At 34.6% G+C, this 19141-nt stretch overlaps 1 protein-coding gene across 11 annotated transcripts in view; it reads left to right on the top strand.

Annotated features, from left to right (window-relative positions):
- Positions 1 to 19141, top strand: part of CAP (Cbl-associated protein) — a 184797-nt gene that overhangs the window by 131237 nt on the left and 34419 nt on the right. For 10 of the 11 annotated variants that reach the window (XM_073083493.1, XM_073083494.1, XM_073083492.1 and 7 more), the window contains 7 exons: positions 12811 to 13013; positions 14273 to 14432; positions 16063 to 16155; positions 16559 to 16707; positions 17182 to 17248; positions 17375 to 17410; positions 18382 to 18604. In XM_073083493.1, coding sequence (XP_072939594.1) covers positions 12811 to 13013; positions 14273 to 14432; positions 16063 to 16155; positions 16559 to 16707; positions 17182 to 17248; positions 17375 to 17410; positions 18382 to 18604 — 931 coding nt within the window. The remainder of the gene's footprint in view (positions 1 to 12810; positions 13014 to 14272; positions 14433 to 16062; positions 16156 to 16558; positions 16708 to 17181; positions 17249 to 17374; positions 17411 to 18381; positions 18605 to 19141) is intronic. The other variant, XM_073083483.1, reaches the window with a different exon arrangement.

Below are 19141 nucleotides of genomic sequence, written 5' to 3'. Positions count from 1 at the left end.
ATAATGTGACCTTTGCTTTACATTATAAATTTAATGAGTTCTTTAATTTTATATTCACTTAACTTTAAATAATGGAACGACTAATCGGCGAAATTATATCACAAAACAGTAGAGAACATTAAGTATGCTCCACCCAGTACTCCAGAAATGGAATTAAGTATAAACCAAGGAGACCTTAGATAGATTAAATTTAAAAGTCTCTAGAGAATACCCAACCAAAGTGAATCTTGGCTTACGTAAGTCAAGTTTAATTACGACAGATGTTTTTTCTTATATGCACTAGGTTTTATTGAGTCTGATTTTTTTATCCGACTGCATGTAATATTTTTCAAGTTTATGTATGCGTGTATATTTCATATTTTGAATGTCCTGCACCCAAACGGCTTAACGAATTTTAGCATTAGGTACTCAGGTAATGGAATTAGATATAAACCAAGGAGATTTCTTTGATTCGTCTAAATAATAGGAGTGAAATACTTTAAAGCATAGTAGGATTCTCTGTTTTTATAATCATTAGTACGTTTATTGTATAGACGTCAAAACATTTTACATATATAAGTAAAAAAGAATATTATAAAATACGTATTTAATATTCTTATTAAGTTTCAACGAGATACGTTTTCTTACATTTTTTGATTTTTGTCATGTTCTAAAATCATAAGGCAGACCAAGACTCCACAAGTCTTGACACAAGACATTACGACTTTGTCTTTACATAATTAAAAACTCCGCCGCTCGTCCAATAAAAAGCTTCAAGAGAATTTTATTTAATGACTGACTGAATACTGTTTCTCCAAGTTCTAACGATGGATGGAACAATTAAGATTCCCCTGAACCACTTCAAAGAATTACTTGACTGAAGCCTTATTGCAAAACACCAAACGCAAACAATAGATTAAACAAAAGTGAAATTATTTAGAGATTTTAAGTGACTTTAAAGATGGTAAGACTCTTCGTGATTCTTTTTGAGACACCATCGCTACACCTTCTGCTTCTTTATAGAAATCGTACGTACCGTTGTTGTATTTTACTTAAACGGCCCTGTATTTTCTCACGTGTAGCTTTCCAAGTGCACGAGAGTCGATGCCACTGTAATCAATTTCAAGTAAGAACCTATTTGGACTTAGTGGCAGGTGTCTTTGTACAATAATTGCTATTTAAATGTTGGACAGTTTGCTCGATTCGTACTTAATGATAAAAATGTTACTTTATTTTATTTATTGATCGTACCTACATAGTTTTACAATACATACTTTTCCGAGGCGTTCCAGCTTAGTCCTCAGGTGTAGCGGCGCATCTGTAGCTGACCTCAGGTAGAAATATCTAATCCTATCTGGGGTTGATACCATATGTCCATAGGCGGCAGCAGCCACTTATCATCAGGTGGACTGCATGCTTGCATGCTATTGCTATATTATACGAGTATTATATATTATTGTCGTGCTATACGTTCATCTTAGTGCCACGAAATAACATTATTTTGCAGCAATCTTTCATAGAGTACAATAGAAGAGAATTTTTAAACACCGAGCGCTTGGAATCGCGCAACGCATAATAAGGCATTAGTCTACTCGCTCGAGTTTTTGCCAGTTTCTTCCTTAACTAATGGCCCTATTAGCATCTCTTAGATAATAATTTAATATCTTCCGTTGCCCCTCAACAGAACGTTTCTCAAATGGTGACATCTTTTTCGTTTTTATGGAGTTTATCTCGACGCTCGCTTTTGTTTTCCTAATCGTCCTTCACCTCTTGTTTATCTCGCTTTGATGCTTTCGGACAATTTATTGTGCTTAAATTAAAATCAGTCCCCGTTAATTAACTTTTATTTTGTGAGTAATTAGTTATTGTAAAGAGAATATGTGAGCGCAGATATTGTTCAACTCTGAAGAAAATGTTCGAACGGTGACATGTCATAACTAATTCTGAGAAAAGTTCTTGTTGAGATTTTAGCCTTTAAAATAAATAAGGAAAAAATATAAATATTTTACTGGTATGTTATGGGATTCATTATAATAATATTGTTGGATTAATAGAACTCCTACGCGTTAGCTACCTACTCGTTATATATTATTTAGAAGTAACAATTCGTCGCAATCGGGTAATAATATGTATATTTAAATGGGCCCATATTTCATATTCGTAAAAATATATAATTATGTTTATATGTTAATTAATTGGTTCAATTTACATCCATAATTTAACACAACACGCGGTTGCACGCTACAAAATTGAAATTTAATTTTATGGTCGGAACGTATGATATAATCAGTGTAGAAGCAAGCGATATTGGATTTTAATATTGCAGTCCGTTCTGTAACTAGATTAGTATCAGGGTTGTTATGCTTCATAACTGTAACCGAAACTATACAATATTAGCTGACCCGGCAAATGTTGTGTTGCCATATAAATAAAAAAATGTTAAGGGTGAACAACCCTTATCACTTACGGGATTGAAAAATAGATAGAACATTTGAAACTGCGATGGTAGCGAAGTCTGTCGAATCCAATGTGAAACATTCCAAAATTAACAACTACTTACGAATTAAAAATTAATTTAAAAAACCTTTTCCCACGGACTAAATTGTGAATTTAAACCATTCTCAAGTCCCCTTGAACACACATAATAAATTTCATCAAAATCAGTCCAGTCGTTTAGGAGGAGTTTAGTGACACACACGCACATAAGAAATATATATATATAAAAAGATTGAAAAAAAAGTCTATCCGATATCTTACAGAACCTCATATAAAAGGTTCGAATAATTTCTGATACGGGCAAAGTCGAAATGAAACACCTATTTTTATTTTCTTTAATTTGAAAGTTACTGGAAAATCTAAGATCGGTAACTGAATCAACACGAAACTGTGGGATCATGCGAAATAATTTTATATCTGTAACAGTAACCGATATTTTTGATATCTCCGAATATAAAGCTCGCAAATGTCTATCATATCCATAACATTAGTATCGTTGAAACATGAAATTTGATTTCTAGCTCTAAATAATAAATAACGAAAATAGGCCAGTACCTTTAAATATTATGTTACTTTGATCGAAAATGTTGTTTCATTCGCTATTAGTTCTGTTTACGAAAGCGGCTTATAGTTTTAGTTACAATAACAATTTATTCTGAAAGTCAAGAGTCGCCGAGCGTTGCTTTACGAAGTTTTCTACGTAATAGCGTACTTTATAAAATATAGAGTATCGTCCAATGTATTAGTATTGATATTTTCCTCATTATTTACTTTTCTGTTTATTCGTAAACACTTGTGTCTGAAATATTAATGTGTATGGTACATGGTTGAAATGTTAGTCTTGGATAAGTTGATAAAATGTAGTTTACAACAGATTTGACATACTTAATATTCAATTTTGTAAAAGAGGAACTGTGCCTTAATGCTGGTTCCCGCGTTTTAAAGTGTAAATACTCAGATGATTTCATGGGTTTCATATCTTCTAAACGTATTATTTATGTTTTCTTTCTTTCTTTTGTTCTATTCATTAAAGATTTAACAGCGTACGCTCATATAATACCAACCAATTGTCAGCGAAACACCCGTCAAAATCGAACCAACCGTTTCGGAGATTAGCAGAAACAAACAAACAGACAGACAAACACTTTAATAATTATTTTTTTGTTATAAGTACCGTATATACTTTCACATGCATGTAGTAGGAAGCCGTTATTTTGATATTATAAACAATTTGATTTAATTTCATTTAATTGCATCTTTATAAACTAATTTGTTTAATTTATAGCTATTACTTTGGATAATAAGAAATTTGTTACAGCTATTACTTTGAATTATTTTGAAAATTAAGAAATTGTCAAAAGTTCTGAGAAGCTTATAATGTAATAATTATCATCCTCTTAGTGTGCCCCTATTAAGTTTTTGGATAATTGTATTCAGTCTTTTGTGCTATTTCAAAATTTATGAATTCATCATTATAATAACGGTGTGGTTTCAATTTATTTTAAATGAAATCATTTAACAAGAGAGCTTTTTAGGGTTCCGTACCTAAGGGGTAAAAACGGAACCCTATCACTAAGACTTCGCTGTCTGTCCGTCTGTCCCTCTGTCACAGGGATCTCTGGAACCGTAATAGGTAGACACTTAAACAAATTACAGAGGATGCATAATGACGGCCGCTTTAACTACAAATACTAAAAATAAAAAATGTTGAAAATAAATGGGGGTCGCCATACAAGAAACCGCTATTTCTCGACGTTTTTCGCTTTATCTATTGAACCGTAATAGGTAGACAGTGCAAACTTTCACAATGTATTTACTTAGGTGGCTGCTTTAGTAACAAATACTAAAAATAAATAAATATATGAAAATGTTGGTGGTACGGAACCCTCCATTTGCGAGTTCGACTCGTACTTGGCCAATTATTATGACTTAGGTACGTGATCGTATGAACCTAAACATTATATTAATTGTACTGTGTGCTTCAATTGTGTTGAATAAATTATATAATTATTATTATATTGTTTTAGGTAATGTACAATTACGATAATTTGTAGGGTTTTTTCGATTACTCACATGCTTTTTTTCAGCAGTGATAACCCAGTGGTTTGTAACTTGGCCTCTTAATCGGGGATTCTATGCTTCAAATCCCAGGCGGGTATCTCTGGTTAATGAAAGTTATACGCGCAATGGAAATTATCAATTTATTTAATAGTAAAGGAAAACATTGTGAATTGTTTTCTTTGCATTTATTTTTACAGTATCGTTATGCGTATTGAAATAAACCTTAAGAATAAGAAAATTACTCCATCGTCGAGCTATTGCGGTAAATTAATAATTTACTATTATTGCTATTGTATTGAGAACTGTACAAAGTGTATACTGTGGATATTAATACTCTACCTTGCAGTAAACAAAGGCAACGTAACGAGAAAAGTTAGAATAACTTGTATTGCTTGTGAATGAAGAATATTCTCCAAGGGGCACTGCCCTCTTGTGCGAAGTGTATTTTATTTATAAAAAGTTTTCTATACAAAACTTGAAATAAAGTGTAATCATACATGTCATGTGCATCAATTGTGATACCAGCTCATAATGGTATCTACATCATAATGATGTACCATTATGAGCATGTGCATGTGCAAATCAAATGAAATAGAAATAAAGAAAATTAGTTTACGGTCTGAAGTTTCTCTAAAAAATAAATAATAAACATGATATAATTTTCGTGGTACATGTGCAAAGTGTGTGTTTCTTATGTGTTAAAACAAAGAAGTGCAGTGTCAGAGGACGCCACCTTCATTATATGAATATTTAGCAGTTTAAGTTAGCGTAGAATTACTCATTAGTCATAAATTAGGCTAGATCGTAATTAATATAAAGTACCTATTAGTCACTTGGTACTTTATACAAACAAAAAAAAAATGTGCAAAGTGACCAACACAAACATAGTATTTTCAAAACTCTAATAGCTCTTCATTCTGTATTCACTGACTAACATAGAATTTATAAGTGTTATTTGTATGTAAAATTTTCAAAAATAAACGGATTTTAATAATAAGGTCTCAGGAGTGACAATGCATCTGTGATCAGCCTCAGAGGGAACCTCTGTTCTACATGAAGTTGGTGACAAATGTCAAATAAGTGGCAGTGAGTTACTCTCCGATGGTGATGGTGACTCCTACACTAGTTTTCTACTTCAATCTTATAAAAAAAACTCCAAGATCAAAATATATCTCTTCTATGAAAACAATATTTGCATTGACACCCAAGCTACAAAATACGTAGCTTCTTATCATTTTCACCTACGACTTCCACACATGATTGAAAGAAGCCTTTTTCTATTACGTGACAACCCTTTTGTCAACGTGAAGCAATAAGCAAGGCACAGGATCTCGTATGTAACAATATATAATAAGTGTTATGGCTGAAAGGTTATAGAAGTTTATACAAAGTTCAGTTGTATTGTTAGGGCAATACGCCCTGTAATGCCTGTAATGCCCTGTAATAAATGGAAGATGCGTTTTTTCTTTTGTTGCATTTGACAAAATACAATGACACACCTCGGTTGGTTTCGTATTCCGGCTTGCTTAGGCTCAGAACTCATGGGGCTTTTCTTTAAACGTCGCGCATGAACGCGAAATATTAAAATTTTGTTTTGAAATGTACTTGTATAAAAATGTGCACTCGTAGAATATTAACATACAGGTAAAAGATAATTGTCATTCACGTTGCGTCCGCTTGATGGCGAAAGAAAAACGCACCGTGAGTTCTCACTCTTAGAATTATTACTACCACTAAAATATTTGATTTATTAGTAAACCCAATTAGCATGCAGTTAACCTGAGTCAAGTAGTCAGTGCAGTTTATCTGTAAGCATCCCCACAACCTATAGGGACAGGGACCAAAAACCGATCTGAAGCGAACACCATAAAACGCTGATAATGCTAACGACTTACTCTCACTTAATATTTTAAATACAAGCGCTTACATAAACTTCAGTAAACACTGCAGCGTAAACACTAAAACATAAACATAATGTAATAATTCGCCAAGTACGAGTCGAACTCGCACATGGAGGCTTCCGTACTACCAAATGTTCATTATTTTAATTCATTTTATGATTTTCAACAATACTTAGTCATATGTAACAACAATAGATGGCGTTGGGGTGACGATGAATGATACGTAAATTTTCAACAATACTTAGTTATATAACACACATATAGATGGCGTTGGGGTGACAATGGGACGACGATTATACGTAATCAAAGTATAATAAAATTAAAATAAGTATATTAAAATATGTTCTATGGTTCTTATTTATATTTATTATAATACCAGTTATAGTAGTAAACGTATTATAAAAATTTCAACCGTCTTCCTAGTACATTTTAACAGTTAGATCGAAAAATGACGAAAAATTCCGGTTAGTTGTATGGAGACCCCCTTTAATATTCAACTTTATTTTATTTTTAGAATTTGTTGTTATAGCTGCCACCGTTATGCCTCCTCTGTCAAAATTTCATGTGTCTATCTATTACGGTTTAAGCGGTAGAGCACTGTGACAGACGGACAGACGGACAGACGGACAGACAGCGAAGTCTTAGTAATAGGGTTCCGTTTTTACCCTTTGGGTACGGAACCCTAAAAAGTAGCGAATTATAAATTTCACCTCAGCCCATAAAAGAAGAGTTTTATGACAATTTATTTTAATTGAATTCTTACTCACTTTAATTTAATACCTAACTTTAACCTTTTAAGATATAAGAAATGGGTTGTACGAGTTAGCTTCTCGTGATGGCGGCCTGAATTGTGATCAGAGGAAGGAGTTCATAATTAAATTAGGAGCTGGAAGTTAGCGAGCCCGCGTGCGGCAGCGCCTGTGATCAGAATCTTTAATGTCGCGCCAAAAAATATCTCCCCGCACAGTAGACAGCTTGTATCTGATTCTACGTGACACTTTTCATAATCTCGAGATATTACATCACAAACATCCACTTAACACAATTTATCACGCGATATCCATCAAATTGTGTTTGCCGACAAAAATCTGTTAGCCGACACTCGAGAGATTCCGAGCGGTGATTCGTGCTAGGTATGTATAGTACTCGTATGTATTGTACACACACAAACGATCCTCTCAAAACTCATTGAAACACGAAATTTTCGGTCGCAAAAATCGTATATTATTCGCAAAGTCGCAAACTCTACGCGGCTCGTATCACATCGCACAATACAAGGCACTCAAACTCACCCGCACGAGCGAAAATTGAGGATTTTTCTCAGTTACGCCTTAATTGAATTCCCTTTAGCTCATTTTTAATTTATTTACGTTCCCCGCTTTGATGTCGGCACTCGCTCCGTGTTTTAGATAAATAACCGATTATTTTGAGCCGATTTAATCTGCCGCGATCTCAACGTATGATCTGGTCTGGTGATATATTTTGCAACATGACCATATTCTTACTGTAATTGAAATTATTATTGTATGTTTATTTTATAAAATTAGAATAGGAAAGGAGTTTGCAGTCTCTGCGATAAGTGACCACTGCCCTCCATACACATCTGTAACCAACTCCATATATAATAGGGGTTCTAACTAAAGGAAATCGACTCCTCCTACGTATAATATCGTAACTAAATAATGAAAACTTTACAGGAGAGCGTTTCAATGTTTCGAATATGCTAAAATGCGAATAAAATCTTTTTTCTTCAGGTATCTCTATGAAATTTGGTATATATATTATATTTTAAACGCTTTATAACGGTTCTTATGTCGATAAAACACATTAAAATAAGGCAATTTATGCAACAAAACCGAAAAGGTACTTTTGTGGGTTACGATATTATACGTGGGAGAGGTTTTTTTTATTTATTTATTTTCTCTCGTAAGGTACATTCACACTTATATTATTAGTCTGCCAAACTGTGTAACAGTTTGTCGGCAGTGTTCCCGTGGATAGGGATAGTTGTAAGGGTCGAAATTACAGTTGCGTTGCGGTTGCGTTGCGTTGCCACTATTGACGACTAAGATGGTCGCGTTGTGAAACAATATAATGAGAAACAAATCTGTAGGTAAGGTTTGGCTTTCAGACAGATGCCAGGGTCCACATTCCAATAACTTATTGAGTCCTTTCTTCTTGAATCAATTACTTCCTTAGTGGATACTAACATAAAAGAAACTTATTGTCAAAATTATACCTTACCGGCTTCAGTAATGTAGGCTCCGACAAGAGTAAGTCAGTAAGTAACTAAGTATCTAAGTACTAAAATTATTTTCAATCTAAGTACTATAATAATAAACACCATAACACATAATTTGGTGTGGTAAGGGAGACGGACTTTTCCGAAGCGTCCAGCTTAGTCCTCAGGGGTAGCGGCGCATCTGTGGCCGACCTCAGGTAGGAATATCTATCCTATCTGGGGTTGATTACAGATGTTCATGGGCGGCAGTAGCCACTTACCATCAGGTGGACTGCATGCTCGTCTGCTACCCTTATATTATAAAAAAGAAAAACCCACTCCAGCTGTATTACTCAACATGTTGCGCTTGCAATCTATGATGGAGTATTACTCCATCATAGATTAGCCCACGTTTACACTTAGGGTAAGTAAAGGTAAATATGTGAAGATTCGCACTGAAACGTGATCACCACCAACCCTAATAGGCTATGCGATTACGCCGACAGCAGGGCGCGGCTCACTAACCCAATTTGTATAAAACGACCGAGTAAACATACGTCGATTCTACGCTCAACGGAGATTTATTGCAAGATCGTAAAATGCAGCACTCTTTGTGAATACGCCCAAATTGAATGGTGTACGTACGAGTATATCACAGCCTTCGATGTAGTCGACCGTTTTATTAGCTCCATATTGTTCTACAATCCGCCCACTACGGTCCAGTACCCCTACCATGAGTTGTTACGTTTTGACAAATATGACTGTTTTGGTATTTGTTTACGTATTTGCCCATATAATATCCAATCAGCGCCCCTAGCGGATTGTGTCAGATTGGAAATAGTGTGGGCCAATACGTAAACAAATACCAAAACAGTCATACTTGTCAAAACGTAAAAACTCATGGTAAGGGTACAGTACAGTGTAACATTGCAACGAATGAACAAACATGTTATTTGATATTTTCACTCAGATACACAGTATACGGCGGGCACTGGCTTGTACAATTTACACTTGTTTACGCTAGCATCATTTTATTTTTAAAACTACGTACATTACGTTATACAGTTTTAAAATAAATTTGGATTTAAGTAACTTAACATTGACTTAGTATGAAATGTCACTGAAATTAAGTTCACGTTAAGGCATAACTTAATAAAATCAACTTTAGATAGTATACTAATAGTATTTTAAATTACAACACAATAGGAACTGCAAATACTTATATTTCGTTATTTTAATACTATTGATATATCTGCTGTTTCTATTATTGTCTATCGCTCTTTGTTACTTTAGCATAACACCTGCTGCAAATTCTCTTCATCCACCCAGGGTTGACTGGTAGAGAATGCCATCAGGCATTATGTTTGCCCTTTTGCATTTCTTCTTGGAGGTGATATATTTATAACTATAAATATATATACGTATATTTATAAAAGTTAACAGAAGTGGCAAACGGGCATGAAATCCACCTGCAGGTAAGTTGCTGCTGCCACTCATGGACATCTATAATCAGCCCTAGATAACATTAGATAGGAGTTCGGTAACAAATGCGTTTCCAATCCCGACGACTAAACCACAGATTAATAAATAGTACTAAACTGAATCGGAAAAGTATTTCTCCCTTTCCTTGCCGAATAACAGTTAATGTTAAAAATATAATAAAACCTAAAATCAAAGAACTTCCTTGTTTTAAAACCTTTATCGACCCTTTGAAGCATTTTCCGGGATTCCCTGGCCATCTAATTATGCAATAGTACATTAAATATTGGGTTAAATTGGTTGGTTGAGTGGTCTCGGTTAAGCTGCGGCCAGATACAAACAGATAATAGAACGGACCAAAGAAATCCACTTAGTGAAAAGCTTTTAACACGTAATCTCAGTCAGGTATAAAATATAAGTGGAATTTGTTTCTTTGCAAATGAAAATTTTCGCTATTTCCGCTATATATGAGTACTTATAATTAGTTCGCTATTATGGCCGTAGAAACAAAAAACAACGAAGATATCCTATTGGAAATGGATATGTATTGGAAATTAAGTAGGTTGTTAAAATGTAGATTATCACAGTAGTAAAGTACATATCATATAATTTGCTTGTATTTTTAACCGACTTCATTTTGTAATATGTTCAGGCTAATGAATTTCGGTATAAAAAGTATTAAGAAAATGAAAAGCTTGGTGGACACATTAGGTTATTCTGTGTTGTAATATGTTCCCTGTGTTATATAATTTAATGATTATACTGTGTTATATGATTTGAATTTCATTGACCGATAATATAGCTTAAATATAAATAATTATTACTCCAGTCTCTCCATGGTTATTGCAAAAAAATAATTAATCTACTTAATTATTATTTCCATTGCAATTACATCATTGATTGCAGGGAGATTAAAAAGTTTTTAATTATAATTATACACATTAAAATGTTATTAAATCAAACCAGTCACCAGGGAAAAACCTATTTCCTATCTAAAAATACTTAGTTATCAATAAAAACATTTAAGGTATAGTCCGCGCCAAACTACTAGTCCGTTCTGAAGTTGTTGCGAGCAGGTGTATACAATATGAAGGTGGTAGAACCCTTTGAGGTTCGACTCCGGCAGCACCACCACCACATCTATTTCTACCTAATAACAGCAGTGTTCGGCGCTGCTGTGTTCCTGTTTGAAGGGTGTGGTAAGGGAGACAGACTTTTCCGAGGCGTTCCAGCTTAGTCCTCAGGGGTAGCGGCGCATCTGTGGCCAACCTCAGATAGGAATATCTAATCCTATCTGGGATTGATTACAGACGTCCATGGGCGGCAGTAGCCACTTACCATCAGGTGGACTACATGCTCGTCTGCTACTCTTATATTATAAAAAAAAATCAGAGAGGACTAGCAGTTTTACGCGGTCTATACTATGACAATAATTCAATATCCCTAAGCAAACATTGCAATAAGTGCTATCCAAAACACTTGCTCAGAATAACACCATTTAAATATCAAACACTCAGAGACATTCGTGTTATACAAAATCGATAGAAACGACTATCTTGCCTACGATATTAAAATGCGTATCCCTTTGGCTATGTGGAGGCAGTTTTCACGCTTATCTGATACCTACATCTCACATTTTCAATAAGATATTGGATTGAAAGTATTACACTGTTCGGACAAAATACTTATAACTATTTATTTCCTTTCATTTAATGACAATTTTCCCAAGTATATAATAGTATGTAGCGATTTTAGCAAATATCTAATTACTACCTGTCCTATCTGACCCTATCCGATGGTGGAATAATACAGGGTACGCTTTATATACGCCACACCTATTTCTACCTAATAACAGCAGTGTTAGGAGCTGCTGTGTTCCGGTTTGAAGGGTGTGGTAAGGGAAACAGACTTATCCGAGGCGTTCCAGCTTAGTTCTCAGCGGTAGCGGCGCATTTGTGGCCGACCTCAGGTAGGAATATCTTATCTTATCTGGGGTTGATTACAGACGTCCATGGGCGGCAGTAGCCACTTACCATCAGGTGGACTGCATGCTCGTCTGCTACTCTTACATTATACAAAAAAAAAATTCAAGGTGAATAAGATTCCCGGTTAGGGAATTAGATTTTTAAAAAATCGAATGATGCAGTTTTAGTTTTTATCAAAATCGGCCTCCTAACTCTTTTCAGCATTTTGTCTCTATTGTTTACAGCTTCGAATTTGGCCATTAAGGGCTCGAACACAAAACTGCGATGCGACGCGATGCGAATTCGCAACGCAGAAAATTGCGATGCGAATTGCTGCGATGCGATATCGTGCGGCGTAGCGTCTCTCAGGGTGACCAACAACAACAACCACTGTGCGATGCGAATCAATTCGCAAGTTCTTGCGATGCGTCGAGGGAGCTCGCAGATTTTTGCGATGCGACGTCGCATCGCAGTTTTGTGTACGAACCCTAAAGCCCACTTGAAAAATTAATCCTGTATACTTTCATATTCATTCAGTAATAAGCTGTAACTTTGACAGATTCCACAGATGACACCACTGTCATTCCAATGCAGGTACAAATTTTCCGTTTCATCTATGTCATATTATTTCTGTAAAATGCGGGCGAAGCCTCGGGCACCACTAGTTTATTATATAGCTTACAGCTTACTTATTTTTTCACATTTCCAGCCGTGTGGAGGCCGGGCGCGCCGCCCCCGAGCCTGGGCAGCCCGAGCGGGCACACCAGCGCGGGCAGCCCGAGCGCGCCGCCCCCGCCGCCGCCGCCGCCCGTCTGGACCCCGGGCAGCGCCTCCGCCTCGCCGCAAACACCTCGCAAAACCTTCCGCCCGGTCCACTTCGAGGATACGCCGCCCGCCCGCCGTAAATTTCCGGTAAGCTGAGCGATTTCGAGCCCGGAAAATGTCCCTTCATGTTCATTGTTACGGAAACGCATTACTTATCAAAATCATATTATCTTGCCAAATTGCATTAACCCTCACAAGTTATGATAATAGCGTAATAGTCTATAGAAGCAGTGGTTTCCCATTCCAAAGTTTGAATCCCAGACCTCGGACTTTTCGTTTTGTGCATGTTGGAAATTAATTATCACTTGCTTTAATAGAGAAGAAAATCAAATGGGAAAGCAATATATAGTTTACTAATCCGGCAATAGGACAATAATGGATCGACGACGATTTTCATGTTTTTTAATTGACGCCTGATCATAAGATTTCTAAAGTAAACTTGTAATACTCGTACTTACTTTTACTTTTAAATTCAGCATTATTAATTTAGCATTTTATATCGCTAAAAATCGTACATTATAATCTAATGTCATGTAAGTTTTTATGTTTAATAGCTTTAACTAACTTCCCCTAAAGTGTAAGTAACTTTCATTCTTAATTGAATCCCAAAAAATCCCTCAGGAGTAACCAAAAGTAGGAGTGAATCCGCAAACAGCGGTAAACAAAAGTAACAAAAACTTCACCAAGCTATCTCAATAACAAAGTAAAATCAAGTGCGAACTCGTAAACATTGTTAGCATCCCTGCAAATGTTTTTCTAAAAGCTCCATCACTTGTACATTCGAAAGTTTCGTGAAATGATCATTTCGTTCTATCCTATCTATCCTAAGTAAATAAGTGTATTACTAAAATTACCGACATGTATTTAAACTTAATTTACTTCTTTTACTTAAATGTCTTTATTCGTACTTATTTCACAAAATAAGGTAATATATTTTCTCCGAAAAATAGCGGCCTGTTTAGTTATCACAAATTATGAGTGTATTAATTTGTTTAATGTGTCAATACATACGAGTACTACTTACAGAGTATTATTGTAGTACTACTGCTAAAATTGTCTTTCTCTAATTAATTAAAGTAGATACGTACCGCAGTTATAATTAAATTAAGTCCAATTGATTTATAATTTTGATCATTAATATACATAAATAAAGAATTTCTCAAAAAAAAATACATTCAATTTTAAATGAAATAATCCAAAACCCATACATATCTATTTTCACTAGATCTGCAGTAAAATATACTAAGATCATTATGAAATAAGCTTGATGCAATCCATTTAATAAAACGCATTATAATATAAAACACCTTTGAAATATAAAACGAACATATGGTTTTACCTTTCAGAGTTCAGATCAAACTGATTGTACAAGCGGTTCAGAAACGGAGGGTCGTCTCCGCACTTCGCAGAGCGCGCCTCTGACCGGCCTCAACTCGCTGGGAGGCTCCACCAGCCGCTTGCCGAGAGCACAGAATCCCACTGTGACACTACTCCAGAAGGCACGAGGTAAGGTTAAAAACAAATATACAAAATGAAAAAAAAAATGCAATAGTACTTTGTTTTTGTATAAAAGGTGTGTTCAGGTTACATAAGCTTAGTTTTAATGGCCTATCTCATGGCAAGCTTAACCATTACAAACCATTTTCAAAATTGATTACAGGTGTGGATATGCGAGCAACAACACATAACCACAATCACGTGTATTGTGGGCTATTAGGATACTCTATGGTCTTAGTACCATTATATACGATTTCGAAAAAATGTATATACAATACGTTTTATACAATTTAGATATACAGTCAACAAAACAAAGGATAATATTGCACAAATTGTTAATATGAAAAATAAGTGTGAAAGACGTCTTGTAAAGTAATACGTTGGACTGACGAGGGTTAGACGGGATTATTATTAAACTTTACGTAATATGGTATTATAACATATCAAAGTTTATATCTAGTAGACGTACTACTTGCTATTATTTTGACCTGATTTTGTAAACACTTTGCATAAAACACAGTAATATTTTAGTAGGACAACCCCAAAATAATTGTTATATAAATTCTAAGCTACAATTTGAATGCTGCTGAATATTCTTAAAGGTGGTAAAAGTATGGTTCACTTAAAGTGGTAATTACATACCTATTTCTAATATGAAGTGGAAAGATGTGGATGTTGGTGTAGATTGTGTAAGGTCACATTTATTATTGTACCTTACTGCGTTAGTTTAACATTATAAAAATAAATAAAATTAAAATTAGTTTAAAACCTTTCACTCGAAAAATAATGCTGACCACATATTTAATTAGCCGTAACGCTGTATTCGTAATTTAAAAAAGCAAAAGTGTATTATGGTGGGAAACGGCGATGTCAATGACGATGTTTGTGGAGGTCTTGGAATTAATTAAAAATAACTAGCTGGATTCAAGTCTTTCATTGGAGATACCCCCAACAATTGTAATAAATTGACAAAGTTAAGCATTATCAGGCGCGGTCGAGAATTGGATGGACGACCGCTAGTGACAATCTGCACACTTTCGTACTTTTAAAAACACATTAAACCGTTGATCGCTGTTATCATTGGAAAATAGTCATTAAATCTTGTCGGAGACGAATAAAATACTATGAAAACTTTTGAGACGGGTTTTATCGTTTACCTACACCTATCTAAATTGGACCAGCGATGTAGGGAGGATATAAAAGGACTCTAGGTAGTCAAATCTTTACTTAGAGGTGATAGAATCCTTTGTGTTTGACTTCGGGGCACCACCGCCACACCTATTTCTGTCTCATAACAGCAGTGTTAAGCGCTGCTGTGTTCTGGTTTGAAGGGTGTGGTAAGGGAGACATACTTTTCCGAGGCGTTCCAGCTTAGTCCTCAGGTGTAGCAATTCTGTGGCCGACCTCAGGTAGAAATATCTAATCCTATCTGAGGTTGACTACAGATGTCCATAGGCGGCTGTAGCCACTTACCATCAAGTGGATTGCATGCTCGTCTACTACTCCTATATTATAAAACAAAGGGAACAACGTGCCTGTCAAGATATAAAAGGGATCTAGCTAATCAAATCTTTACTTAGAGCCTTATCCGCAACTACATCGGTTGCTAAATCTAATTTTGTTCTCCTTTTCTTTTCAGAAGGACAACTTTCCCGTAATACGAGTCAACAGCAGCAGGAGAGGGACCCTCGACTTCCACGAGACCGACCATCACCACCAAAAGGCGATCCAGGTTATTATTAAAATAAGTCATTTTTTATGGAACATTTCGTATAATGTTCACCACATAATCCTCAATAAAATAATCTGCCATGCAGTAATTTCTGAGTTCGCTTACGTATTGGTAGACTTCACATACCTTTAAGAACGTTTCTTTGAAAATCACTCAGATATGCAGATGTTCTCATGATGTTTTGCTTCCTCGTTTCGGCAATGATAATTGTTTATTAATACGTACATGACTTTGAAAAATTAGAGGTACTTACCTAGGATTCGATCCCATGCCTTGAGCAGAAATCTGAATTCAAACTTTACATGTCAGGTCCATATCTGCGTGATAGACTGACATGATAACCATGCCATGCGAGTATTATTTCTTATATCGTACGCTAAAATAAATAATTCTGTATTTCCAGTTCATGCATTAAGACAAGGCTACATTAGCGAGAGCGAGGTGGACAGAAGCGACTACGAGCGGGGCAAAAGTAAGATGGCCGATGCCCACCGGAAAGTGGAAGGAATTGGACCCACTACCAAAGACGGAATGCCAGTAGCTCTTAGATCTGTAAGTAGATATGAGACTGTAACGGTTAATACTTATTAAATAGGAAGTAAGATAACCATTATGAAATCAGTAATATTTTAGGGCTTGGCTGTATGTTACGTCTATTGGAGTATTTGGTTACTCTATCTATAAACAAAAATGTTAAAAAGACTAAATTCTTTACATCAATTGTTTTCCTAGCTTCAATTTCATGAGTTTGTTTGAATTTCCACTCTTAATTGCAATATACTCGTATTTAAATTTATAACTTAATGTATGAAAGGTGGAAAAATATACAAAAAGATTAATAGATAGATAGAAAGATTGGACGATAGATCTTAACGTGAAACAGTTGGACTACTTTTGATTCAAAATTATTTACGAATACAATCAAAGTAATCATAAATTTTATTTCTCGCCTCATAAATGTTAATAATTTCATATATATTATTTTAAGGAAAATCCTATGATATCAAATCCATTGTGTTTTTACAGGAAGTCAAAGACCCATCACGATGGTATAAAAAAATGTATGACACCATACATAAAAATAAATATGACGGTAAGCAAATTAATTAATTTTCGAAGTCTATTCTCCTTTATATTCTTTCTTTTATTTATATTACTTTTATTTTTTATTTATTGATTTAAAACGTATCCCATGAATGTGTAACATTTTCTTTTTCAGAGGATTATGTGACAATTCGATACAAAAACCGTCGAGGTGATTATTTTCAAAACTTTTCCAAATTATTTGCATCGGTGACTGTTTTCATATAGTTTCAGATTTAACTTAATCAAAACAAACGCTTTATTTTCATTTATATTTATATCAAATGTACATATATACGCTTAAATAGATTTTAATCATCTTTTAGTGTGCCGAAATTAAAAAAATTGTAAAATAAAATTATCTTAACATATTCATGAAGGATAAAATAATTACATTTCAATGATCACGCTTTCATTAATATTTAAAGTGAACTTACAAAAATTGCATTAAAACACTTATCAGCAACAATTTTTAAACAATAACAATGACTAAATATTTTACAATATAGAGAGCAGCCACACAGAAATAACTAACTTCAACTCTTAACAAATTTCGCTATTCATAATCACAGAATTAATGATAACATTAAATATGTTTTTGTTATCATTCCATGACACTGTTGAGATCACGTGGAGATACTTCCTGCTTTATGGACATTCGTGCTAAATGACTACTGAATACATAAAATAAAGTGAAATAGGGAATTGTGTGAACGCAACATTTTTATATGTTTAGATTCGTAGCTCATAATATGGATTGAGATCCATCAATTCATAATTTTATGAAGTGTGTATGCTAGTCGTTCTCAAGTTAATATAATACCATAGGTTAGAAGTCAATTGTAAGAAATCATTTGCAAATTGTTTTATATGTAACATTCAGCTAAAGAGCTGAACAAAGATTCTCATTAAGATTTTTAGTTTCTTAAGTTAAAAATTTACCTGCACATATTCTTGTTCACATATTCTTCATCAATCTATTACTCTCCCACTTCTAGGCGCGTGTTTTGCCGTAAATACTTCTGTACATGTAAAATTTGGAGTTTCTTGAAACCAAAATGCATAGAAGTTTGCAAACCATTGAAATATTACCATACATTAGTTTAGAATACATCAGTATATTAAAGAAATATTTTTTCATAGGTGAGCCGCAAAAAGTGGCAGGGAATAAGTCACAGTACGCCTACTTCGACCCACGTTCAGGTTACTTAAGTGAACCCGAGGGTGGTCTGAGCAGACTGGGTTCTAGCACATGGAGTGACGCGTACGACAGTGACGTTACCAGCGGACCCAGGAGACGGACCGCCTCTGTTCAGGAAGATAGAAGAATGAATGACGTCGCGTCGCCCTACCTCTCTAACAATAAGTAATTATCACTTACCTACATACATTCATTTTATTCATATAACTAGTAACCTAAAAAGGCTACATTATTTTTGATTTAATATAAAGAAATAGATCTTGTATTTCATTTGAAAAGCCATACATTAAATTAAGTGCTTTTTAAATTTAATAAATTTAATACAAATAAGTTGCAATTATAAAACATTGACATAGGCAATTATGGTTAATTTGATTCAGTGTGACTAAAGAATATAAAAAGTTAAATCACTGTTTTTATGCATACCATTAATATATTATTAAAATATGAGTAATTGGTATGAGTTGACATCAGACTTTATTAAAGGCCCGGGTCACATACCTACTCATAGTAATTGACGAAGATAGTCACCATACCGGTGCGCTGTGCAAAAATTAAAATTATCAATTTATATTTTTTTCCTGGATCGTGTTTTATAAAGCCCTGTTCATAAAGAATTTCCTTACACATAAGTAAATAGATCATGTGTAAGAAAATCCTAAAATCGTAAATTCTAATGTATCTAAGGTGTAAGAGTCGTAT

The sequence above is a fragment of the Epargyreus clarus genome, unplaced genomic scaffold, assembly GCF_041222505.1.
Source record: "Epargyreus clarus isolate Ecla_fem2 unplaced genomic scaffold, WU_Ecla_fem_2.2 ptg000019l, whole genome shotgun sequence".
In the NCBI taxonomy this organism is placed as follows: Eukaryota; Metazoa; Arthropoda; class Insecta; order Lepidoptera; family Hesperiidae; genus Epargyreus; species Epargyreus clarus.
This window is presented reverse-complemented; position numbering and strand designations above follow the sequence as displayed.